We start from the raw sequence: 26144 nt of genomic DNA, 5'->3' as shown, positions 1-26144 counted from the left end.
ATAACAGTTGTGCCTTTGAATGTTACTAACCTAGGTTAGTCTAGAGCAGCGGCTCTCAACCTTTCCAGATTACCGTACCCCTTTCAGGAGTCTGATTTGTCTTGTGTATTCCAAGTTTCACCTCACTTAAAAACTACTTGCTTACAAAATAAGACTTAGCAAAGAAGGGTCCACAAAAAACAGTTCTGCGGGCTATAAACCTGATTGCCAATTGACACAAGAGTGTTAGTTGTTTAGGAGAGTAATACTTGAAGAACTAATTTAGAACAGCCAGCTTGTCTCTCTAACATTATTAACGGTTAGAATCGTTATGAAGGAGTGAGAGATACTGGCTGTGATGCTGGCAGACCTCACAGCTCACTGAACACTGACAAATGCATAGCCAGAAACCAGGCTGGCTCACCTGTGAGTTAATATAGTTAAAATAGATATTAGCGTGATAAGAAAGCGTTTAGACTTGATGGAATGCTTGTAGGATGCTGCATGTATTAATCCTACTTATAATATCTGTATGCCATGGTATGAAGTTATATTGAGTGTTTGCATTGTAAACCTCGGTAACTGTGTAACTCGCCAAACGGGAAAAGCAGCATTAATTAAGGTAAAGTGCTCGTCCTGCACACAAGGTGGCCCACTGAAGGCAAATGAGGCATTGTGCAGCATCAAAGGACAGAGACCTTGTTTACTGCATTCCTCACTCCCTCCGGGAAGGGGAGCCCTGCACATGAACTCATCCCTTCAGATGGATTCTGGGGGGAAGGGGATAAAAATATCTGACAAGGAAAAACTGAGTCTCTCTCTATGCTGTCTTAGGGTGACCAGACAGCAAATGTGAAAAATTGGGACGGGGGTGGGGGGTAATAGGAGCCTATATAAGAAAAAGACCCAAAAATCGGGACTGTCCCTATAAAATCGGGACATCTGGTCACCCTATGCTGTCTGGACTCTGAGGGGCAAAGATTCCTAACCATAAGCAAGAGATCCCCATGCTGCTTGGCTTGGGTCAGCCCTAAACGACATACACAGTAGCTTATTAGAGAAGCATCTACTCATAACTCATTTGTGTGTGTACATTTCCTGTTTTAACCCTATAAATAATTCTAATTTCTTTTCTTTGTTAATAAACCTTTAGTTTATTACAGGATTAGCTACAGACATTGTCTTCGGTTTGAGATTTGAGTACAATTGACCTGGGGTAAGTGACTGGTCATTTGGGACCGGGAGTATCCTGAATATTGCTGTGTTTTTTGGTGTAAAGTGACCATCTATCACATAGTCCAGCTTGCCTGGATGGCAAGTGAGACTGGAGAGCTCAAGGGGACTGTCTGTGACTCCATGGTAAGGCTGTTACAGTGCTTTAAAAGTTCACATTGGTTACTGGGTTGGTGAAATCTAACTATAAAACATACAGCCAGTTTGGGGTTTCTGCCCTGCTTTTTAACAGTCTGCCCTGAGGCTGGCACGCACAGACGTGAGCCGCTCCAGACAGTGTAACACTGGCACTGACTAGAAAGAAAAGAGAGAATTCAAAAGCAACAAAAAAAAAAAAATCCCTCCTCTATTCAACTTTAGGGGAGTTATCCGAGGCAAATAGCAAGTCTCTGTCCTTATGAAGAAGGCTGTTGTGGGAGGTGGAGTGGAATGTAGCACTGTCTCATCCACACTAAAGATGCTTCCAAAGAACAGGACTTCTCTTTTGGAGAGTTGCATTTTGCTATGAACTTAAAAAGAAACCTCTACAGATGGGAGCAGCTGCTGAGGAGAAAAGCGCCTTGGCTTTGGTGAGTTGATAGGGTTGGTTAGTGACACCGAAGTTCTCAGAAGATACTGGTTGTTTTGGTTGAAAAGGTTTTTTTTGCTGGGCTATAGGTTACTGTTGGTCACGAAACAGGAGGTGTATCAGGGCCAGATTCACAGGGGGAACTTAGGTACCTAACTGCCTCTTTAGCTGGCGAAGTCCAACCTTTAAGCACTACTGACATTCACAATATCCTGCTGTCATAACTATAAAGGGAAGGGTGACAGCTCTCCTGTGTACAGTGCTATGGAATCCCTCCTAGCCAGAGACTCCAAATCCTTTTACCTGTAAAGGGTTAAGAAGCTCGGGTAACCTGGCTGACACCTGACCCCAAGGACCAATAAGGGGACAAGATACTTTCAAATCTTGGGGGGGGGAAAGGCTTTTGTGTGTGTCCTTTGTTTAAGGGGTTGTTCGCTCTTGGGACTGAGAGGGACCAGACATCAATCCAGGTTCTCCCCATCTTTCTAAACAAGTCTCTCTTATTTCAAAATTGTAAGTAAAAGCCAGGCAAGGCGTCTTAGATTTACTTTGTTTTCTCAACTTGTAAATGTACCTTTTACCAGAGTGTTTATTTTTGTTTGCTGTACTTTGAACCTAAGACAGAAGAGGGGGGGGTCCTCTGAGCTCTTTAAGTTTGATTACCCTGTAAAGTTATTTTCCATACTGATTTTACAGAGATGATTTTTACCTTTTTCTTTAATTAAAAGCCTTCTTTTTAAGAACCTGATTGATTTCTCCTTGTTTTAAGATCCAAAGGGGGTTTGGATCTGTATTCACCAGGAGTTGGTGAAAGGAAAGAGGGGGGAAGGGTCAATTTCTCCTTGTTTTAAGATCTAAAAGGGGGTTTGGATCTGTATTCACCAGGAGTTGGTGAAAGGAAGGAGGGGGGAAGGGTCAATTTCTCCTTATTTAAGATCCAAGGAGTTTGGATCTGTATTCACCAGGGAATTGGTGAAGGTCTCTCAAGGCTACCCAGGAAAGGGAATTAGCTTTGGGATGGTGGCAGCGGACCAGAACTAAGCTGGTAGTTAAGCTTAGAAGTCTTCATGCAGGCCCCTACATTTGTACCCTAAAGTTCAAAGTAGGGATACAGCCTTGACACCTGCTCAGCCGCCACCTAACCCCATAGGTGCCTAATTTACTAGGCACCTATGTTTACACTGGAAAAGTCTCCAAGGTACCTACATTTTGGCAGCTGGCCATGTACATAGCTGCCTCAGTCTGGGAAGTGCCCAGCATCTCTGTGCCAAACTCCCACCTAATCCCCTAGTCTTCCCACCTATCTCACCCATGAGGCCCAACCTGGTCAATGTGCTCAGAGGCTGCCTTCAAACACATCGACCAGGTCAGGCCCCACACAAAGCACAGCTGGAGCACCCAGTCCCCTTTTATCCAACAGCCCCGTGGTGAGGGCACTCACCCAGGATGGGGTTCAAATTCCACTCTATGGGCTTGTCTTCACGTACAGCACTGCAGCCGTGCAGCCACCGTGCTTTAGTGAAGACACTACTATGCCGACGGGAAGTTAATCCACCTCCCGAAAGGCGGTAGCCATGTCAATGGAAGCGGCTCTCCCAGTGATCTAGCACTGTTTGCACGGGGGGGTTAGGTTGGTATAACTACTTTGCTCAGGGGGTGGATTTTTCACACCCCTGAGTGACATAGTTATACCAGTCTATAGATCTGTAGTGTAGACCTGGCCTATGGCTCTCTAATGCTCTCATTGTTGGAACTGTTCCATCTTGTATAAAATGCTTAACTAGTCATTAAAGCAGGGACGGGGACTTGAGACTCCCACGCCCCAGGTGAGTGTTCTAAGCATTGGGTCAATCTCTTGTTCTCTCTCTCTCTCTCTCTGGCCCAAATGAATATTTAAATATTTTGTACAAAGTGGCACAACTTTAACAGAAGTTCTCATCCCAGAAGTTCGGGCACTCAGCTGGGATGTGGGAGACTTGGGTTCAAATCCCTACTCTGCAGGGAGTTGATCAATTTGAGCACTGATTTCCCTACTGCAGAGCAAGGATTTGAAACCAGGTATCCCACAACCTGAGAGAGTGCTCGAACTATTGGGTATGGTGGGAGTGGTACCAACCACACCTCCTCATTTTTTCTTGAGAAAGGTGCTTAAGCTAGGTCAGCCTAACTCCAGGAGCAGATTCAATAGCGGTGAATCCCAAGCAGAGGGAAGCCCCTATCTCTGCCCAGACTTAGGCACTGAAGTTCCTTTGAGGGGGCGGGGCTTAAGCGCTGTAACGCTCAGCCTAAATCCCCCTTATCAAGCTAGCCCTCACGGCCTTCTCAGAGATTCCTCCTTCCCCGACAATGAAGGAAACTACAGTAAATTCTCAGGATTTTGTTTGGGCTGGACTGAATTCCACTGGGTATGGCTTACTTGAGAAGACTGAACTTCTGCAGAGTTGGGCATTGCTTGGCTGTAATTTTGCTTCTCAAAGACACACAGTAGAAAACTTCTTAGAAACTATTCTCTTTTCTTCTGTAAAATGACAAAATTTCTGAATCGATGTGCCAACATTCTTATAATTCTGATTTAAATAGGGAGGCAACAGTCCTTTGTCTGCCCAAAGGAGTATGGTCCTTTGTCTGCCCAAAGGAGTAATTCCTCTTGTTCCACTGTAAATGCACTGGGAGGGCAAAATAAGGAGGAGAAAGGCTGGAACGTTAATCCCCTGCATCACCTAGAGGATAATAACCCAGGCTTTAATCTTTTATAACTATGTCTTCTTTAGAAGTGATACCAATTAGGACGATGGTCTTCTCAGATCTTATGACCTAAGCAGGTCAGTACTGGATGGAAGATCTTGAAGGAGATCCCAGGAGCTGTATGGAGTGATTCTAAGGATGTTCCCTCTGATCCAGTCCAACATAATGCTAGAAGACACTCTTTTCAGATGAAACATAAAACCCAGGACGCAACCATTTATTGCACTCAGACCCATTGCACTTTTCCTGGAGATTGCTCTGACAAAAAGTCTGCACTGAGGACTCAGAATCAAAATCTGAGTTCTCTACTCAGCCAAGCCACTGACCTGCTGTCCTGCTGTGTGACCTTGGGCATGTCACATCAGCTTTCCACACCTGCAATTACTCCTCAGGAAAACAGGGAGAACGATATCTGCCCACCTTTATCAAGTGCCTTAATATCCTCAGACCAAAAGGTGCTCTGCCCACAGCAGTTGCAAACGATTATTTTCACAAGACTGGGGTGTGAACCCTGGTGTCCAGACTAAATTCCAGTTTGGGCAATAAGTAGTCTAATGAAAACTCCCCTTGTAGTTCCAGTTGGATACAGTATTCAACATTTCCTGCCCTAAACTGTTGTGAAGGGCTGTGGCTTGCTGTAAAGCAGCCACCACGATCACACTGTATTAGGTTACATTAATCCATCAGGATGAGGCACTCTGGATTAATATGAGATTATTATTAAAGGCAGAACACATCCCAAAATTCCTCTCCATGACTTTTGGGAGGTTTCTGGATCCACAGACCAGTAATCAAACTGGTCCCAAGATGGTACCAAAACTGCAGGGTCATCTACAATCCCAAACCTCTAACCCTTCTGCCCCTTCGTCCTCCAGGATGCCCTTCCCAACAATCCCCTCCCTGCACCCCTCTCCCACAGGCTCCAAGGCTTCACATCAAGGACCAATGCCACTGCAGACCAGTCGTGTTGGGACTGTAGCTATAAAAATCAGGAGATGGGGAAAAGACCAACCATGAAATCAGCATAGCTAAGGCAAAGAGGGTGCCCAAATCTCACCTTCTACGACATCTCTGAACATCGCTTTGAAGGCTGGGAAGTAGCTGCTCTGCACTCTGTCTAGCAGTTCGGCCATTTTCCTCACCTTCTGAGTTTTCAGCTGATTGTAAATGCATTCCAGGTCCTCGTACCTACAGCAAAGCAAAAGAGATGAGAGCGCTAGGTAGAGATCACAGCAGCTGAACCCAGGCAAATAAATGTCCATCTCCACTCCATCTGCGTTGAGCAATTCACACCTAGCCTGCGTGGCTGCTGGCTCATGGGAGTTCCTCGGGGCTCATGGGCTTCAGCACTGTGAGGGCTAATCCTTATTCCAAGGGGAAGCCCAGTCCAGGGGTCAAAGTCAGTGACTGCCCACAGTCCAATTGCCAGGTGCCCCTCCTGAAGTACCAGACAGGAGGGGCGGAGGACAGGAAATGAGCTCTGCATTTTTTAACTGAGTTGGCTGAGCATGTTAAATCACTGGAGCCTACTGTAGATAAAAACAGCTTGTAGCAAGTCTGATTCCTGAGTCAGGGTCTGTCGCTGCTACTGGGGCCTCTAACCCCTCACTGCAAGCAGAGAAATGGATTCCTTTGTGTCAGAAAACGTAACATGTTTTGGGCTTCAAAAACTGGCTTTGAGTTTATTGGAGAGAGGGGAAGAAGCCCAGTGAGAGGCTTCAATTAGCTCTTACTGGTGTCTGTGACACACTTTACCTCAAAGTAGCACCCTGTAACCCCCATACAAAGCGTGCCATGTAAGGTGACATATGAAAGGTCATGATCTGCTGAAACCCATTGTCCTGTCAAAACATGTATATTGTTAGTGTGTATGAAATTATGATATTCTGCTATATGGTTGTTACTGAAATACATTGTGTGTCCGGGAGATGCCCACAGCTAGCTCTCCAGTGGCAACAAAGGAGGTGACCCTCACCCAGGTGGGCGTTAAGTGACCATCGTGAGCCATTGACCAGCCGGGGAAATGTAAACAAGAGATTTATAATTTTGTTAGACACAGTTGTACAAGCACTGCACAATGGGGATTGCTCAACTCTGTGACTCATCAAGGCCCACCAGGACATGCCTGGTCAGTATCATTCCTGGGACATGAACTGAAAGTATAAAATAAGGGACAGTGGCATCATGCAATTACCTCTCTCCTCCCCCACCTACGCTGAAGGCACCAAGAACGCTGAGAAGACAAAGACTTCAAACTGATGAGATTGGTCCTAGGCTGTGTATTAAGAACTGTAACCTGACTGCAACATAGTGGTGTGAGAAAAGCTGTTTGATTCAAATCTTGCTTAGTCTAATGGAGTTTAGGATTTAGACTGCGATTTTACTTTTATTTCTTAGATAACTAACTCTGACCTTATGCCTACCACTTATAATCACTTCAAATCTATCTTTCTGTAGTTAATAAGCCTATTTTAATGGTTTATCTTTACCAGTGAGTTTATCTAAAGTGCTTGGGGAATCTGCTCAGATTACAAAGGCTGGTGCACGGTCCACTATCCTTTGACGAAGTGGCGAACTAATTAATACGTTTGCACTGTTCAAGAGAAGGTCTTGAGCAGTGTAAGATGGTACATTGTCTGGGTGCAAGACTGGGTGCTGGAGGGATTTGCTGGTGTCTCCCACTTTACAGTTCATGAGTGGCTTAGAGAGCACTCATGCAACTTACCTGGGTGTGTCTCTATGCTGGTGGCTGAGTGATAATAGCACCTGCTGCTTGTCACTAGCAAAGCATTGAGAGAGACAGCCCAGGCTGGAGAGTTAAGGGGGCAGAGCAGTCTCATGGTTCCAGGTTGTACCCTGGGGTCCCCGTCACAGTGTCGCCTGTTCTTAGCTGTGATGGAAGGGGGATTTTAGAAAAGATCCCTTAGGTTTGGAGCCCCTATGCTGGTGGTCAATTGAAATACTGCCAGTTGCACCAGCAGTGACCTCCTATGTATTTCACAGCTCATGGTTATTTTATGAGCTTGAATAAACTTCTCTATCTTGAGTCTTTATATAAACTTTAAACTGCTTAGTCTTTATATCTTGTCTGAGTAGTGCTGGCTGCTTGCAGCATTTCCCTTCCATGTAACACGAGCTTCGACTGACAAACATACACTGCCAGGCTGCCTGCAACGCACCTGTTTTTCCAGAATTCTAACTCCACCTTTGGATTGGGGTTGCTGCCTTGCAGAAGTGGCTCTGATGACTCTCTTTTCAACGCTCCCTGGATCTGGTAGCTCCACTCTATCACTGTTGACTCAATGGCGTGCACGAGAGATTTATCCACCAGTTCCACACTGCAGAAAGTAAATACAAAGTCTCCCTGTGAAGTTTGGTTTTTGTTTGACAATGCACAGGAATCAGATATGCTGTGCAAAATAACCAGATGCCAACGTTTATTTCACAAGGTGCTGTGTATCTTAAATCCCCACACTTTTTTTTAATAGTACAGTAAATTCATTCTGGAGAAAGTTTCTAAAATGCCTTTATAGTGGATAACATCATCTAAGCCAACATCCTGCCACCAGCAGTGACCAGTACCTGATCATTCAAGGGAAGGCAGGCAGAAACAATAATGCACCCAAACATCTTACTTTCTGACCCCCTGAGGCACATGTGAATGCCCTTGGCACAAGACTTGCTCGTGTTTAGTATCTGAACTTGCACAGCATGGACAAGATTGTGGCATGTATGCCACTGCCCCAGTAGGGGGTGGTATGGAGCCCCCCCCATCCCATGAGGAGCACTGGGGAGACTATGCCTCAAGCAGAATCATCTCTCCCAATGCTGCTCTTTGCACAACCTGCTCCATCTTGCCTCCAGCGATTTACTAGACTCAGCTAGGAGAGAAACCATGCAAGGTGGCTGCTAAGCTGAAGGAGCAGAGGAGGTGCCAGCTTGCTGCCCAAAAGGCTGGAAACGGGGAGCACAGCTCCTGATAACTGTTGGATGTCACAATGCTCCTATGCCTGCAGCACCAAATGGGCTCAGTCTTCAAAGGTTTTTGTGTGGCAGACAGTCAGAAAGACAGTCAAAGAAATTCCATAGAGCAGAGTTGGGCCTCCCTTTGCTTGGCTAGCTATGGGGATCAGCTTCTCTCAGGGCCTGTCTATCCTGGGTTTCTCTGTAGCACCTGTCACTGTAGTATTTAATCACTGAACCTCTCAGTTACAATCTTTGGCTTGATCCTGCTCCTCTGAACTCAACAGGAGTGGGAACAGGCCCCTAGGCAGGGAGATGCATCATCTCAAGACAGGCAGCAGCACCATGGTGAGGCAAAGAAAATGATAAAACGGAACAGGGTTTGTTTCCTCTAGTCTAGAGGGTTACACACTCCATTGCTGCTGCCGGCTGAGCTGGCAGGTGGGGGGAGTGGCAGGGACAGAGTCTCTACCCCGACCCTGTAGCCATTTCACCTACATTTAATGTTACCTAATCTAAGCCACTCCTCTTCCTCTCCTTGTTGCTTCAGCAGTTTCACATCAGCAACTTCCCCGTGGCAGCCCATATGGTGCTGCAGGCAGAGGAGCCTGAGCAGTAGCACTGTGACATCATAAATAACTCACCCAATCAGCACTCCCTCCCTCAAGAAACCCAAACCCTAGTCTTAAACCTTTATCCCTAACCCTGCTGCCTGCCTTGGTCATCTCTCCCCTTCACAGTTCCCCCTGGCTGCTGCAGGCAAAGGAATCTCTCTACCTGTGGCACCAAATGGGCACTGGCTAGCTAAATTACAAGTTTTCACTGGACAAAGGTAAAATGATCTTGCCTGAGACAGGCTTAGTGGGGCGGGAGCGACAGTGCAAAGCTCCAGCCTCACTCCAATACAGCTCCCACTATTCCAGCCCTGAACCCCCACACCTCCCCACTGTGTCGGAGCACCTCAGTTCTGACTCCACAGGTTTATTTTGCTGGTGCATTTCAACCAATAGTATTGAAGCATGTAAATGAACTAGAGCAGGAGTGGGCAAACTACGGCCCGCCGGCCGAGTCCGGCCCGCCAGCCATTTTAATTGGGCCCTCGAGCTCCCTCTGGGGAGAGGGGTCTGGGGCTTGCCCCGCTCCAGCCAGGGAGCAGGGTTGGGGGCTGCTCTGCACAGCTCCTGGAAGCAGCAGCATGTCCCCCCTCCGGCTCCTACACAAAGGGGCAGCCAGGAGGCTCCACTCCGCACGCTGCCCCTGCCCCAAGTGCTGCCCCCACAGCTCCCATTGGCCAGGGACCACGGCCAATGGGAGCTGTAGGGGAGGCGCCTGCAGACGGGGCAGTGCGCAGCAGAGACGCCTGACCACACCTCCACGTAGGAGCCGGAGGGTGGACATACCGCTGCTTCTGGGAGCCTCTTGAGGTAAGTGCCCCCCGGAGCCTGCACCCCTGATCCCACCCCAGCCCAGCCCTCCAAACCCCTCGATCCCAGCCCAGGGAACACTCCTGCAACCCAAACACCTCATTCTCATCCCCACCCCAGAGCCTGCACCCCCAGCCACAGCCCTCACCCCCTCCTACACCCCAACCCCAATTTCATGAGCATTCATGGCCCACCTTACAATTTCTATACTCAGATAATTATAATATGGAGATATACCTATCTCATAGAGCTGGAAGGGACCTTGAAAGGTCATCGAGTCGAGTCGAGTCCAGTCCCCTGCCTTCACTAGCAGGACCAAGTACCGTCCCCGATAGATTTTTGCCCCAGATTCCTAAATGGCCCCCTCAAGGACTGAACTCACAACCCTGGGTTTAGCAGGCCAACGCTCAAACCACTGAGCTATCCCTCCCCCCAGTGTGGCCCTCAGGCCAAAAAGTTTGCCCACCCCTGAACTAGAGGGTGTGAATGATGACTGGCTGCGTTATCTGTGATGTCACAATCCCCATCTGCCTAGAGCATCAAATGGACACAGTAAGGAAATGAGGCTTTTCCAATATTTTGGTTTCCTGACTACCCCCAAAATCAATGGGGTTCTTCCCACTGATGCTTCAAATGTTCCCAGAAATTGTGGAACTGATTGGATGTGGTCTTCAAAAGTTATCGTGTTACAGGCAGACAAACAGAATGCCATCAGGTTGAGTATTAGGCCTCACTTCCTTGGCTGACTAGCAAGGAGAATGGACAGTGAATGAGGAAAGTCCTGCTTATTTTTGCATGGGATTCCTAGCAGAAATAAAAACAAACATGCGGCGAGCAAAGTAGATGAAAACTCAAAACTTCACTTACGTTTTTTCATTTTCACAATCTATATACTCCATTCTCTCAGAGCCTGCTGGAAGAGGGAGTAGGGTCTTCCCTTTTACTTGACCAATAACCACAAAAATGTTACTTTTCAGGCTGTGGACATGACGCATAATGTCCTGTGACACCACATGTGGCCAGCTGTGGTGATTCTTCTGGTTTGCCAGGACTGGTGCTACTACCTGTAATATAAACCATTGAGCCAGTTTACAGCAGATAAGTAATAAAGAAGAAAAAGCCAAGTGGGACTGAATAGCTCACGGGCCCCGGATCCTTTCATCAGCCAGCCACCAAACTGGATCCTGTGTGCCCACATGAAATGAGCATGGAGGGGATTCAGGCTGGTTCCTAATGGACTGGCATTCATATAACACCCATTATAATTGTCAGCCCTGTTGGCAATCGGAGCAGTCTCCAAGGACTGAATGAGCCACAGCAAGTTACTTCTTCTCTACCCCACAGTAGCAGTCCTTGCAGTTTATATTTGGGACATGTATGAAGAAGCCTGCACCTCTGCCCCCAACACTCCACCTGTTTTGTGGATAATTAGAGGGTTTGTAGGCTCAGTACCTTTCAAAAGGACACAATTTAGTTATAAAACCCCAGAACTCCTTTGTAGCAGCATTTGCTTCTTGCTTCTGCATTTATCAGTGACTAGAACAAAGAGCTCAGAAATCAAAAGATTATTCCCAAATAAAAAGCTAATTCAGCAGGAGTTATGCTGGAAAGTGTGTGATGTTGGAGTCCCACCACACATTAAAACAGTATTTCTTACTTATATTCTACACCTTTCAAAAACCCAAACATTTGAGAGTCTGGAAAGGAACAGAAAAGAGACCCAGCCAATTCCACACAGCCCTTCATCACTCACTATCTGCCCACCTGCTTTACACCCACATGGCTCTAACTAGGAATGGGTGAACGGTTGGCTCTAGGCTCTTGTCCTTTACTAGTCATTTTAAAATGTTCCTTGTTTTTACTGGATTTTGGATTGGTTTCTAACTCCTCCATGCAAGAGGGCTCAGTCTGTGGGCAGCCTTTTAAAAAGTGCATGTTAAAGGTCTGAGCACCGTGTATGTTCAAAACCACAAACTGTGACTCTATGGAACTGCAATCCTAACTGCATCTAGGCCAGGGGTCTCAAACTCAAATGACTACGAGGGCCACATGAGGACTAGTGCATTGGCCCGAAGGCCGCATCACTGACACCCCCCATTGCTGCCCCTGGCCCCGCCCCCACTCCACCCCTTCCATGAGGCCCCACCCCACCCCACCCCATCTCTTCTCCACCTCCTCCTCCAAGTGGTTTTAATAAAATATATACACTCAGTAAAGCCCCCCCCCCCCTGCACTGGGCTGCACCACCACTCCACCCCTGCTCTGCCTCTTCCAGGGGTGGCAGGTTTGTAGAAATTTTGGTGGTGCCCAGAACCTGCCCCCCCCCAAACTCTGCCCCCACCTGCCTAAGGCTCTGGGAGGGAGTTTGGATGGGGGAGGGAGTCTGGGGTGCAGACTCTGGGATGGAGTTTGGGTGCTGGGTGCAGGCTCCGGGCTGGGGCAGGGGGTGGGGGGTTCAGGCTCTGGGATGGAGTTTGGGGATAGGAGGGGGTGCAGGGGTGAGGGCTATGGGGCTGGGGATGAGGGGTTTGGGGCATTGGAGAGGCTCAGGACTAGGGCAGAAGGGCAGGGGAAGGGCAGCCTGCCCTGGCCCTAGTGGAGGGGGGCACTAGGACCCTGCGGCAGCAGGTGATGCTGGATGCCGGCAGAAGAGAGCGGAGCAGAGCTGCAGACTCCGGGCGGTGAGGGGGCAGCAAGTGAGGCCGGGGGACACTCGGGGGAGGTGTGTGGGGGCGGCAGGCGGGGCCGGGGGAGAGACCCGGCCCCAAACATTGAGGAGCAGCGCCCTGGGAGCTTAGCTGCCACATAAAATAACTCGGGGGGTGAGGGGAGTTTGGCGGCGACAGGAAGTAATGGGGGAGGCGGCGCGGGGAGCTTGGCGGGCCGCGTGTTTCAGACCCCTGATCTAGGCTATGGGGGATCCTTCGGTGCCTCTTGGTGTCTGCTCCTTTCACCTGTCATTGGAGGTTCCTTCCTGCAGGCTCTCTCATATGCCAGGAGAGTGGCAGCTGCAGGCTTTGATGACAGTTTTCTTAAGGGGGAAGCCATCCTAACATCCCATCCCAAAGCCTGGACTGTGGTCCCATATTTTGATTGAAATAAGACAGTTCCTGTGTCAGTATTGTTCTTAAGCCTCATGATCTTCCATGCTAAACTCAGCTGCACACCTCAGGTGTTCAGACGGCTGTGGGGACAATGCCTTTCATGACCTCCCCAATACTGCCTGTGGCTTTTGCTGAAAAGCTAAAGGCCAGTCCCATTCAGTCCAGAAGTGATCCAATGGGATCATATTCTGTATCCACCCATGCTGTGTGCTCAGTGAAGTTCCTCCACCAGAACAACTTACAGACCTTTCTACTGGAGGGTGGGTAGCGGTCACTTCCACAGCATTTATTCATCCTGTGCTGATTGAGAGCTGTAAAGCTGCTACTTGGAGCTCAGCTAAAGCATTATTGTCTTGATGCTGTGTTAAGATCGGACTGGATCTTCTGTTGCTAGTGGAGATAGCCAACGCCTAGGGAGGACAGCATGCCAGTTTCTCTTATGGAAGCTGTTATGTGTCCTTTGGTCAAAAAACCAACACTTAACTTTGACACTCTGGCTGACAATTGCCCAGCGTCTAATCTTCCAGTTCTGGTTAAGATTATAGACACAGAACACCTAGATATCTCAGGTCTCTTTGACCCTTATCAATAAGGGCACAGAACAGAAACTGCTCCAGCAGAAATGATCTCACCCTAGGGATGGAAGGAGAGTGGGTTTCCAGGCTGATAAGATTAAATCTACCAGCTGCTTTCAATACCATTGGTCCTAAGCTGCAGAATGTAACAGGAGCAGATGGGGTTGTTCTCTGGTGACTCCTTTCCCTCCAGAAGGTGGCTTTAGGAGACTTTTCTTCATCACTGAGGGCACTCATCTGGAGCCCAGCAAGCTCCCTGCGTGTCTTTACTCTTGTTCCACTTGTGTGCAAGGCCATTAGAAAGGTTAATGAGAGGATATGGGAGACCAGTGCTTTCAGTATGCTGACAGCCAGCAGTGCATCTGTCTGATTCAAATCAGCCACTGTTCTGTGATGTCTGGGTGAGATTGGGACTTCAATGAGAGCTAAGTGACTGAAGCTCAGTCCAAATAAGACAGAGGTAATGTTTATTGGTTGGAGGAAACAACCAGAAGATACGGCAAGGATTGTATTAGCCACTGTGACTGAGGGTATATTGGATCCTAGCTCTTGCTAGATGATCATAATCATATAGCAGCAGCTTCTAGGAAGGCTCTTGTCCATCTTCATCTGTAGTGAGGTTGTGCGTTTCTTTCAGATGAGGTCCTTGTTACCATTATTCATGCTGTTATCACCTCGGGATTAGAGTACTGCAATGCGCTGTACATGGGGCTTGGCCTTAAATCAACCCAGAAACTGAAGCCAGTGCACAATGCAGTGTATCTTGGCAGCAGCACATGACATCAGTGCTCTGGGACCTCTACTGCCAGCCTATTGGTTTCCAGGTGGAGTCCAAAGAGTTGGTTCACCCTTGGTTAAGATGGCCTTCTCAAAATAGTCACCATCTCAAATTGTTCTCAATAGGATTGAAACCATCAGCTGCCCTTACCAAAGATGGACACTTCTTCCCACTATTCCCAACTGGAGTGAAGCTATGCTGGAGGCAGAGAGGCACAGCAGAATGCAGGGGTTGGCTATCTTTGCTAAAGGCAGCCTGTGGCTTCAGTCCCGATGAGAACAGGAGATGGCAGCCATTTTGAAAGAGGGCAATTCTTGGTAAGTTTTTCTAGAGCAGAACTTTATTCCTCAGCCTCTGCTGAAGGGGAAACTTTCAATTATGAGAAATAATGGATAAAGTTACTATTAATTCTAAATATCTATATATTCATCTATCTGTATCTTCAAAAACAACTAATTATTGCACCAGATTTTCTCAAGATTCACCTTTCTGCCAATTTCTCTGTTAATAGACAATGACTGAGCAGAGTCTAACAAGCCGCTAAAGTTCTTAAAGGACCGATTTTAAAATTAATTTTAATTCATAAACTAATTAACGGATTTATGTTTAACTTCTCTGAGAAGTCATTTGAAGTTCAAGGAGCAAGTGCTGTAATTGTGGGGAGGGTGCAGGGATGCTGTCATGTGTAATAAAAAAGCTGAATCCTTGTCATTGGTGGAAAAGTCAACCTTAACTACAGAGCTGTGGCCACCATCTCCATAATTCCTGTGTTCACTCAGTACAGTGTTCTCGCGTTAACAGTCACACACAGCGAGGAACTCATGGTATTTAGTACACTAGACTATAGCCTAGGCTAGGGAACAGCCACACAAATTATAAAAAAAAAAAAAAATCCCCAATAAAATAGTGAACTTAATTGCGTGACATCCCAACTGCCAGGGCCATACATGTTACTGCAGCAGAAAAAGTGTCACTACACCGGGCTCTGGTCAGGCGCCCTGGTCAGCAAAAGGAGAGGTTCTTCAGACTCCTTCAAGTCCTCCTTGCAGGTCATTGAAGTCAGTCTAGCCAGCAAGACCAGTGTTCATTCCACTTGGGTACTGCGCTCCTTCAGAGAAACAAGGGCTTGGCTGACAGGGCAGAGTAGGAGAATGGGAAGATGAGAGAATCACATGAAGCTCTTCAGCAGAGGGTGGAGCCTGCTCAGCAGCTCTGCTTGCAGCTCTGCGCTGCTCCTGCACTGCCTTCAGGCCCAGCTCGGTCCCAATGCCAAAGAGCACATGTGACACAAGCAGAGGCGTTCCCATATGAGGCATCACCACAGAGCTGGGGGCTCATCTGCATGGCCTGCCCCACCCTGGGTGGAAGGGCCTGCTCCTGTCCCCAGTGTGAGTGGCTGATTCAGCCCAATAGTGCAGTTTGTTCACATCAGAGAAGAGTCACGAATGATCAACCTGAGTGTGGATTTTCTATAGCACGTTGGGTTCCTGAGTGAGCGCAGGGACTGAGAGGGGAGGCTTTGCACCTCCCTGATGTGATGCTGGGGCAGGCAGAGGACAGAGGGGCCACAGTAGCAGGTTAGAGCAGCCTGCGGACAGCCCTAGCTTGCCCTCCCTATCTCCCACTGCCATAGTCCCTATGGGCATCACTGTAGCCAGGGCCGGCTCCAGGCACCAGCTGAGCAAGCTGGTGCTTGGGGCGGCAGATTGTTCGAGGCGGCATTCTGCCCAATCCTAGGGCGGCACGGCCGCTTTTTTTTGTTTGTTTGTTTGTTCCGCTCCGGCTGCCCTGTAGGGGGCGGCGGCGCGGAGAACCAGAGTGCCCTGCAGGGCAGTCCTCTTCCTTCCCTCCCCGCCGACTGGAGCGGAGCCCTCGCGGCAGGCGGCAGCGCAGCGGGAGGGGCCGCATGGCAGCGCCCCTGCTGTAGCCCTGGCAGCCCCCTTCTCTCTCTCTCCCGCCCGCTCCCCCCACCCCCAGCCGGTCCCCCTGCACCCGCGCTCCGGCCGCGCCGCAGGTTTGTTTTGTTTTTTTTTTTGCTTTGCCGTTCTGGCCGCCCCATTTTTTTTTTTTTTTTTTTTGCTTGGGGCGGCCAAAAAGCCAGAGCCGGCCCTGACTGTAGCAGGGGATCCCTGGGGTGCAGGCTTGTCTCTTCCTGCCCTCGATCTGCCCTGAAACATCCCCTGTACCAGAAGAATCTATGGGGTTGGCACTGAGCCCCTGGTGCAATTCACCCAGGAGAGCCATGCAGCCCCTTGGTGCCAGCCCAGCTTCACCCTACTCTGCACACACAGCAGGTGCAAAGCGACTGCACAGGGAAGGAGAAGGAGCCTCCTTGGTTGAGTCCTCTTGAGCCTGCCTCTCTCTATTTTCAAGAAAACCAGGAAGTTCAAACACAAAAGACACTTTGTGAAAAACAGTTCAGGTGGCTGAGAGACAGCGACGCAAAACCCAAACGCACAACGCCAGGAAACACAGCACAAAGCCATTCACCTACATCCCTCCTCTTCTCTCTCTCTTACTCACACACTGCCCATTCCCCCAGCCGACCAGTCCTACTCAGCTACTGTCACCACAGTCAGACCCTTAACTCCACCCTCCGTGGAGTGCCACGAAACAATGCTTACATCTCCCGGACAAAAAGCTACATAAAGAAATATGCATGGCAGAGATCAGTACATGCACCCTGCTCAGGACACATGACCAAAGGAGCCCCAGTGACATCAGTCTAAAACTATTCATTACACCGAAAAAATTCTACATAACAGCTGGAGTTTACAAGTCCTCTCATATGCTACCTGTCACCATTTACAAACAAAGTCACAGCACACAAACACTGCAATCTGTGCAATTACGATTTACCAAATTGCAGAACCCATCAAAAAGACTGAGATGTAATATTGCTCCACATAAACAAATATGCTACCCCACAAAATCAAAATAACTTGGTTGGTAGCCTACAACTGTGAGCTGAAGGTTCAATGTCTTAATATAACAATGTCAACTCCAAAATACTGCCACATTCACACCTACTTCCACATACACTCTTATCATTGTGTAGATTTCCCATCTTAAATTCATACTGAACACATTCAAAATAAATGTTTATTTAAAAAAAATTTCATTAGGTGTGTTAAGGCTGTATCCCCACTTTGAACTTTAGGGTACAAATGTAGGGGCCTGCATGAGGACTTCTAAGCTTAACTACCAGCTTAGTTCTGGTCCGCTGCCACCATTCCCTACCCTGGGAAGCTTTTAGAAAACCTCTCACCAATTCCCTGGTGAATACAGATCCAAACTCCTTGGATCTTAAACAAGGAGAAATTGACCCTTCCCCCCTCCTTCCTTTCACCAACTCCTGGTGAATACAGATCCAAACCCCCTTGGATCTTAAAACAAGGAGAAATTAATCAGGTTCTTAAAAAGAAGGCTTTTAATTAAAGAAAAAGGTAAAAATCATCTCTGTAAAATCAGTATGGAAAATAACTTTACAGGGTAATCAAACTTAAAGAGCTCAGAGGACCCCCCCCCCCCTCTGTCTTAGGTTCAAAGTATAGCAAACAAAGATAAACACTCTAGTAAAAGGTACATTTACAAGTTGAGAAAACAAAGTAAATCTAGGACGCCTTGCCTGGCTTTTACTTACAATTTTGAAATAAGAGAGACTTGTTTAGAAAGATGGGGAGAACCTGGATTGATGTCTGGTCCCTCTCAGTCCCACGAGCGAACCACCCCTTAAAACAAAGAGCACACACAAAAGCCTTTCCCCCCCCAAGATTTGAAAGTATCTTGTCCCCTTATTGGTCCTTTGGGTCAGGTGTCAGCCAGGTTACCCGAGCTTCTTAACCCTTTACAGGTAAAAGGATTTTGGAGTCTCTGACCAGGAGGGATTTTAGTACGGTACACAGGAGAGCTGTTACCCTTCCCTTTATAGTTATGACACGCCCCCCAAATCACAGATAGTGTTGGACGTTTGGTTCCAAACTGGCTGTGATTTCTTCCTGGAGTTCTAGGAGAAAACAGAGTTAACAAGACACATGTACCTTTAGACATACTACTGATTATATAAAAACTAACAATATGTTTCATTACAAGAACAATTGTTAACCAGTTAACTCTGGGAAACTTTCCCGGGAGAGTGCATCAGCCACTTTGTTAGAAGCTCCCGAAATGTGTTGTATTTCAAAATTAAAATCTTGGAGAGCTAAACTCCACCGAAGAAGTCTTTTGTTATTTCCCTTGGCGGTATGAAGCCACTGTAGCGCAGCATGGTCTGTTTGTAGTTGGAAACGCCGTCCCCAAACATATGGGCGTAGCTTTTCCAGCGCGTACACAATGGCGTAGCATTCCTTTTCGCTGATTGACCAGTGGCTTTCCCTCTCAGACAGTTTCTTGCTGAGAAACACGACAGGATGGAATTCTTGATCCGGCCCTTCCTGCATTAGAACTGCTCCTACGCCCCGCTCGGACGCATCTGTGGTTACTAGGAACGGTTTGTCAAAGTCTGGGGCCCTTAGCACAGGGTCAGACATGAGTGTTGCCTTAAGCTGGTTAAAGGCCTTTTGACACTCATCAGTTCACTGAACTGCATTTGGCTGTTTCTTTTTGGTTAGGTCTGTCAGCGGGGCGGCGATTTGGCTGTAGTGTGGTACAAATCGCCTATAATATCCGGCCAAGCCTAAGAAGGATTGGACCTGTTTCTTTGACTTTGGAACCGGCCACTTTTGGATAGCATCCACTTTGGCCTGTAGGGGATTTATAGTTCCTTGACCCACCTGGTGCCCCAGGTACGTCACTCTGTTTTGGCCTATTTGACACTTTTTAGCCTTAACAGTTAGTTCTGCCTGCCGGATGCGCTCGAAGACTTTTTCCAGGTGCTCCAGGTGTTCTGTCCATGAATCAGAAAAAATGGCCACATCATCGAGGTAGGCAACTGCAGATTCTCCCAATCCCTCTAGGAGACCATCTACAAGTCTTTGGAAGGTGGCGGGTGCATTTCGCAACCCGAAAGGAAGTACATTGAATTCATACACCCCTGCCTGGGTGACGAAGGCTGACCTTTCCTTAGCGGGTTCATTTAGTGGTACTTGCCAGTACCCTTTGGTTAAGTCTAAAGTAGAGATGAATTGGGCATGTCCCAATTTTTCCAATAGCTCATCTGTGCGTGGCATTGGATAGTTGTCAGGACGAGTTACAGCATTTAGCTTACGGTAGTCCACGCAAAAGCGTATTTCCCCATCTGGTTTGGGAACTAGAACCACTGGAGATGCCCATGCACTGCTAGAGGGGCGGATTATACCCATCTGTAGCATGTCCTGGATCTCCCTTTGTATAGCAGCTTGGGCATGAGGTGACTCCCGGTAGGGTGGGGTTCTAATTGGGTGAGCATTACCTGTGTCAATGGAGTGGTATGCCCGTTCGGTCCGTCCTGGAGTGGCTGAGAAAATCGATGCAAAGCTTGTGCACAGCTCCTTGATCTGCTGTCGCTGCAGACGTCCCAGGGTCGTGGAGAGGTTCACCTCTTCCACGCCACCATTCCTTTTTCCTTCGTAGTAGACACCTGCAGGCCACTTCGCGTCATTTGTTTCCTGGGCTGTAAACTGGCAAACGTTTAATTCTCTGGAATAAAAGGGCTTAAGAGAATTAACATGGTATACCTTAGGCTTTATGTTGGAGGTGGGGGAGGCTATGAGATAGTTAACAGCTCCTAGGCGCTCCTGGACCGTGAATGGTCCTTCCCACAACGCTTCCATTTTATGGGCCTGGAGCGCCTTTAAGACCATGACTTGGTCTCCTACTTTGAAGGACCGTTCTCTGGAATGTTTATCATACCAGGCCTTTTGCTCTTCCTGAGCATCCTTTAGGTTTTCTTTAGCAAGGACTAAAGAGTGTCGGAGGGTGCTTTGTAGGTTGCTTACAAAGTCTAGAATGTTAGTTCCTGGAGAAGGCGTAAACCCCTCCCATTGTTGCTTCACCAACTGTAATGGCCCCTTAACCTCGCGGCCATACACAAGTTCAAATGGTGAAAACCCTAAACTGGGATGTGGTACAGCCCTGTAGGCAAAAAGCAACTGCTGCAACACTAGGTCCCAATCATTGGAGTGTTCATTTACGAATTTACGTATCATGGCCCCCAAAGTTCCATTAAACCTCTCCACCAGACCATTGGTTTGATGGTGATGAGGGGTGGCAACCAAGTGATTCACCCCATGAGCTTCCCACAGGTTTTTCATGTTCCCTGCCAGGAAATTAGTTCCCGAATCTGTAAGTATGTCGGAGGGCCACCCTACCCTGGCAAAAATGTCTGCTAATGCCTGGCACACACTGTTAGCCCTGGTGTTGCTTAAGGGTACAGCTTCCGGCCATCGGGTAGCAAAATCCATGAAAGTCAGTACGTACTGCTTTCCTCTGGGTGTCTTCTTTGGGAAAGGACCCAGAATATCCACAGCTACTCGCTGAAATGGGACCTCAATTATGGGTAGTGGCTGGAGAGGGGCTTTAACCTGGTCTTGGGGCTTTCCCACTCGTTGGCACACCTCACAAGACCGGACATAATTAGCAACGTCCTTGCCCATTCCCTCCCAGTGGAAGGACTTCCCCAACCGGTCTTTGGTTCTGTTCACCCCAGAATGGCCACTGGGATGATCATGGGCTAAGCTCAAGAGCTTTACCCGATACTTAGTGGGAACTACCAACTGTCTTTGAGGATGCCAGTCTTCCTGGTGCCCACCAGTCTTCCTGGTGCCCACCTGGTGCCCACCTTGTATAAAAGTCCTTTTTCTACAACAAACCGGGATCGGTTAGAAGAGCTGAGAGGCGGTGGGGTGCTCCGTGCCGCCGCCCAAGCTTTCTGAAGGCTGTCATCTGCTTCCTGCTCGGCCTGGAACTGTTCCCTTGATGCTGGAGACATCAGTTCCTCCTTGGACTGTGGACTGGGGCTTGGTCCCTCTGGAAGCGATGCAGGTGCTGGGGCTGTTTCCACTGACTGTGAACCGCTGTCCGCTGGTGCACTATGTGGTATTTCAGGCTCTGGCTGAGCCTCTTGGGTAGGGTTATCTGCTGCTTCCACCAGTTCAGACTCGCTGGTGCCCTCTGGCATTGGAGTTGTAGACGGGCTTGCAAGCGCTGGACTCAGTGCTGGCAATGGTTCTGGTGCTGGTTGCGTTGCCAGTTCCGGTTCTGGGACTGGCTTTGGCTGGGTCTCTGGGATTGGATCCACTACGGCTGTTGCAGTCGTTGGCAGGGGATCCGGTTCCACCACCTTTGTTTGGGTCTCTGGTAACACAGACGGGGCCCTGGTGGACGGCTCAGGAACAGGGATGGGGGTGGAAGCTTGTTTAGCCTGGCTGCGGGTGACTATTTCCACCCTCTTGGCTAGCTTCACATGGTTGGCCAAGTCTTCCCCCAGCAGCATGGGGATGGGATAATTGTCATAGACTGCAAAAATCCACATTCCTGACCAGCCCTTGTACTGGACATGCAACTTGGCTGTAGGCAAGGTTACAGACTGTGACACAAAGGGTTGAATTGTCACTGTAGCCTCCGGGTTGATGAGTTTGGGGTCCACTAGGGATTGGTGGATAGTTGACACTTGTGACCCAGTGTCCCTCCAAGCGATAACCTTCTTTCCGCCCACTCTCAAGGTTTCCCTTCGCTCCGAGGGTATGAGAGAGGCATCTGGGTCTGGGGATTTTTGGTGTGATTGGGGTGTAATGAACTGTAATCGGTTGGGGTTCTTGGGGCAGTGAGCCTTTATATGCCCCAGTTCATTACATTTAAAACATCGCCCTGCTAAGGTATCACCGGGGAGATGTTGGTTGGTGGAGACTGGTGTGGTGGGGTGAGAAGGCATCTGGGGTTTCCCTTGGGATGTGGGTGGGGCCTTGGGTTGTCCCCGGTGATAAGGTTTTGTTTCGGCTTGCCCCTTCTGATATTCGCTCCAACTGCTACTAGCTTTTTACTTTTCTGTCACCTCCACCCATTTGGCTCCAATCTCCCCCGCCTCGGTTACAGTTTTGGGCTTCCTATCTAGGATGTACCTTTCTATTTCCTCAGGAACACCCTCTAAAAACTGCTCCATTTTTACTAGGGAAAGCAGATCTTCCAGAGATTTAACATTTGCTCCTGATACCCAGGCATCACAATTTTTGTCAATGTGGTAGGCATGCCGGGTAAATGACACATCTGGTTTCCACCTTAGGGCTCTGAACCGCCGACGGGCATGCTCGGGTGTTAGCCCCATTCTGAGTCTGGCCTTGTTTTTAAAAAGTTCATAACTGTTCATGTGTTCCTTAGGCATTTCAGCCGCCACCTCTGCTAAGGGTCCACTGAGCTGCGGCCTCAGCTCTACCATGTACTGGTCTGCAGCGATGCTGTATCCAAGGCAGGCCCTTTCAAAATTTTCTAAGAATGCCTCAGTATTATCGCCTGCCTTGTAGGTGGGGAATTTTCTGGGATGGGAAGTGGTACCTGGAGAGGAGTTGCTAGGATGGTCTGATGCATCCTGCTTAGCCCTTGCTGCTTCCAGTTCATGCTTCCTTTCTTTTTCTCTCGCCTCCTCTTTGGCTTTTTCCAGCTCCATCTCTCTCTTGTGGGCCTCCTCTTTGGCTTTCTCTTCTCTTTCATGGGCCTCCTCTTTGGCTTTTTCTTCTCTTTCATGGGCCTCCTCTTTGGCTTTTTCCAGCTCCATCTCTCTCTTGTGGGCCTCCTCTTTGGCTTTTTCTTCTCTTTCATGGGCCTCCGTTTCAAGTTTTTTAATTTGAAGCAGTCTCTGATGTTTTCTTTCATTTTCTTCTGCTTCTAGTTTGGCCAGTTCTATTTTGTTAGCTACTTCTTTGGTAGTCATTTTCCTGTTTTCTTGTGCTGGGTCACACCCCTCTGCAGTTGACTGAAACTGGGATGTACTTAGCTCTGGCTGCTGCTGAGTTAACAGAGACTTTTTAACAAGCTACTCCCGAGGATGTAAAAAGAAAAAAAAACAATTCAGCTTGTAAATTGCTTTTACCAGTCAAAGTTTGCTCGCTTTGAACCCTTCTCTTAACAAAGGCCCTCGTTAAAAAAAAAACTTAACACCTCTGCCTTCAGGCAAGGAGAGATAAGATATGCATCTACCTTCAGCTCTGCTTTCCAAGCAGCTAGAAGAAAAAAAAAAATCTCTTACTGGCTTTTGGGTTTAAAACGATCCCACGGCTGCCACCATGTCAAGGCTGTATCCCCACTTTGAACTTTAGGGTACAAATGTAGGGGCCTGCATGAGGACTTCTAAGCTTAACTACCAGCTTAGTTCTGGTCCGCTGCCACCATTCCCTACCCTGGGAAGCTTTTAGAAAACCTCTCACCAATTCCCTGGTGAATACAGATCCAAACTCCTTGGATCTTAAACAAGGAGAAATTGACCCTTCCCCCCTCCTTCCTTTCACCAACTCCTGGTGAATACAGATCCAAACCCCCTTGGATCTTAAAACAAGGAGAAATTAATCAGGTTCTTAAAAAGAAGGCTTTTAATTAAAGAAAAAGGTAAAAATCATCTCTGTAAAATCAGTATGGAAAATAACTTTACAGGGTAATCAAACTTAAAGAGCTCAGAGGACCCCCCCCCCCTCTGTCTTAGGTTCAAAGTATAGCAAACAAAGATAAACACTCTAGTAAAAGGTACATTTACAAGTTGAGAAAACAAAGTAAATCTAGGACGCCTTGCCTGGCTTTTACTTACAATTTTGAAATAAGAGAGACTTGTTTAGAAAGATGGGGAGAACCTGGATTGATGTCTGGTCCCTCTCAGTCCCACGAGCGAACCACTCCTTAAAACAAAGAGCACACACAAAAGCCTTTCCCCCCCCCAAGATTTGAAAGTATCTTGTCCCCTTATTGGTCCTTTGGGTCAGGTGTCAGCCAGGTTACCCGAGCTTCTTAACCCTTTACAGGTAAAAGGATTTTGGAGTCTCTGACCAGGAGGGATTTTAGTACGGTACACAGGAGAGCTGTTACCCTTCCCTTTATAGTTATGACAAGGTGACACCTCTATTGGGAAAAATACTGGTAACATATTCTAGTTCACAATATTAAGATTACAAACAAAAGGACATATTAGTTGTGATTCTTGACAAGTCCTAAACGGAAATAACCCAGATTCAAGCTACCCATGAGAAATACAGATTAATCCCATAGGAACACTGGCATTAAACAGGCCCTGTCTACAGGTGTGTTTTGATTTTGTAAACACTTCCCTTCTGGGCTTACAGATGGCAGAGTTAAGGGTATCTGGGTGGCCTGTGAGTGTGGATGAGTAGAGCAGCTCTTCTCTGGAAATGGATGCTATCTGGGAACAGGGATGTGTGGGGCTGATGTACCGAGGTATATGGCGTTACACAGTGTTGTGTGTGTTCCAGTTTTGCATTGTTGTCCCTTAGCGACTTGCTCTCCTTGATGTTACCTTAACATTGCACACAACCCCTTAGCAACTTGTTTTTACCCCTGTGACCTGTGTCCCTGGGGACACCCCTGGGTGAGTCACCACAGCAGGGACTGACCCTGAAATCTCTGATTCCCCAAGCATGAGCTGCTGCTCCCTGAGCTAAAAGACCCCACTGCTTGGCCAGGCTACAGCTCCTTAGCCTGCACCTCCATCTCAGCCAGGCTGAGGGGACAGAGCCTCGAGAGTGGGGATGGGTCACAGACCTCTGAACTAAGGTGGGAACCAGAGAGGTTCCCTCCTGGTGCCAGGCCAGCCCAGGGACCTGGGGCACTAGCACAGCTAGGCTGGGCACCTCGCTGGCTCCCTGGGCTGCTATAGACTGGGAGCCAGGCCAGAAGGGGAGCAGCCGCAACAAGGGGTAGGTCCCTGCCAGCCGCCAGGACCCAGAACCGCGGAGGGGAAGGGGCTGCTCCTGGGATCCCATCCATCCGCCCCCGCGCTGGGGCTCCCCGCGGCCCCCTTACCTCCTCCACCAGGGCGGCGAAGTGCTCCAGGGAGGAGGCGGGCAGGTCCCCGTAGAGCAGTTCCCCGGGGCCGGGCGGGGCGCTCAGCGGCCCGGGACCCCTGCGCAGGAAGAACAGCGCCTTGCTGCGGCCGGGGCTGGCGGGGAGCTGGGTGCTGAGCGCCAGCTGCCCCGCCGGGCTCAGCGTCACCAGCAGCAGCGGCGGCTGCCCCGCGGCGCCCTCCAAGAAGCCCCGCAACAGGGGCTGCGCCTCGGGGCTGCCCGCACAGCGCTCCCAGCGCTCCGGCTTCAGCCGCAGGCTCCGCACCACGCGCTCCCCGAGCAGCCGGACGCGGGGATCCGAGCTGGGGGCGTCCTCCGCGGGGGACCCCTCCTCCTCCTCCGGGCCGGCCATGGCGCTGCAGGCAGGACACCCCGGAGCGGGGGCTGCGCTCGGGTCCCGGAGCTGGGGGCTACGCTCGGGCACGGTCCGGGGAGGGGGCTGCGCTGGGGGCTACGCTCGGGCACGGTCCGGGGAGGGGGCTGCGCTCGGGCTCGATCCGGGGAGGGGGCTGCGCTGGGGGCTGCGCTCGGGCACGGTCCGGGGAGGGGGCTGCGCTGGGGGCTGCGCTCGGGCTCGGTCCGGGGAGGGGGCTGCGCTGGGGGCTGCGCTCGAGTCCCGGAGCTGGGGGCTGCGCACGGTCCGGGGAGAGGGCTGCGCTGCGGGCCCGGGGCTGCGCTTGATGCTCCGCGGAGGCTCCTTGGCGACCGTGTGTACAGGGCGGAGCTGCGGTTGCTCTGGGGACCGGACGCGGCTCCTCCCCACCCTGAGGCAGCCGCCGGGGCCGCTCCGGTTCCCTCC

At 49.3% G+C, this 26144-nt stretch overlaps 1 protein-coding gene across 1 annotated transcript in view; it reads right to left on the bottom strand.

The window, feature by feature from the left end:
* The window catches only part of DNAH9 (dynein axonemal heavy chain 9), a 420192-nt gene extending 394495 nt beyond the window's left edge, over positions 1-25697 (bottom strand). The window contains exons 1-4 of the mRNA XM_065415313.1: positions 25305-25697; positions 10780-10976; positions 7705-7863; positions 5583-5713 (exon numbers count right to left, since the gene is read on the bottom strand). Coding sequence (XP_065271385.1) covers positions 5583-5713; positions 7705-7863; positions 10780-10976; positions 25305-25697 — 880 coding nt within the window. The remainder of the gene's footprint in view (positions 1-5582; positions 5714-7704; positions 7864-10779; positions 10977-25304) is intronic.
* Between the last annotated feature and the right edge of the window lie 447 nt (positions 25698-26144).

The sequence above is a fragment of the Emys orbicularis genome, chromosome 13 (genome assembly GCF_028017835.1).
Source record: "Emys orbicularis isolate rEmyOrb1 chromosome 13, rEmyOrb1.hap1, whole genome shotgun sequence".
Lineage (NCBI taxonomy): Eukaryota > Metazoa > Chordata > Testudines > Emydidae > Emys > Emys orbicularis.
This window is presented reverse-complemented; position numbering and strand designations above follow the sequence as displayed.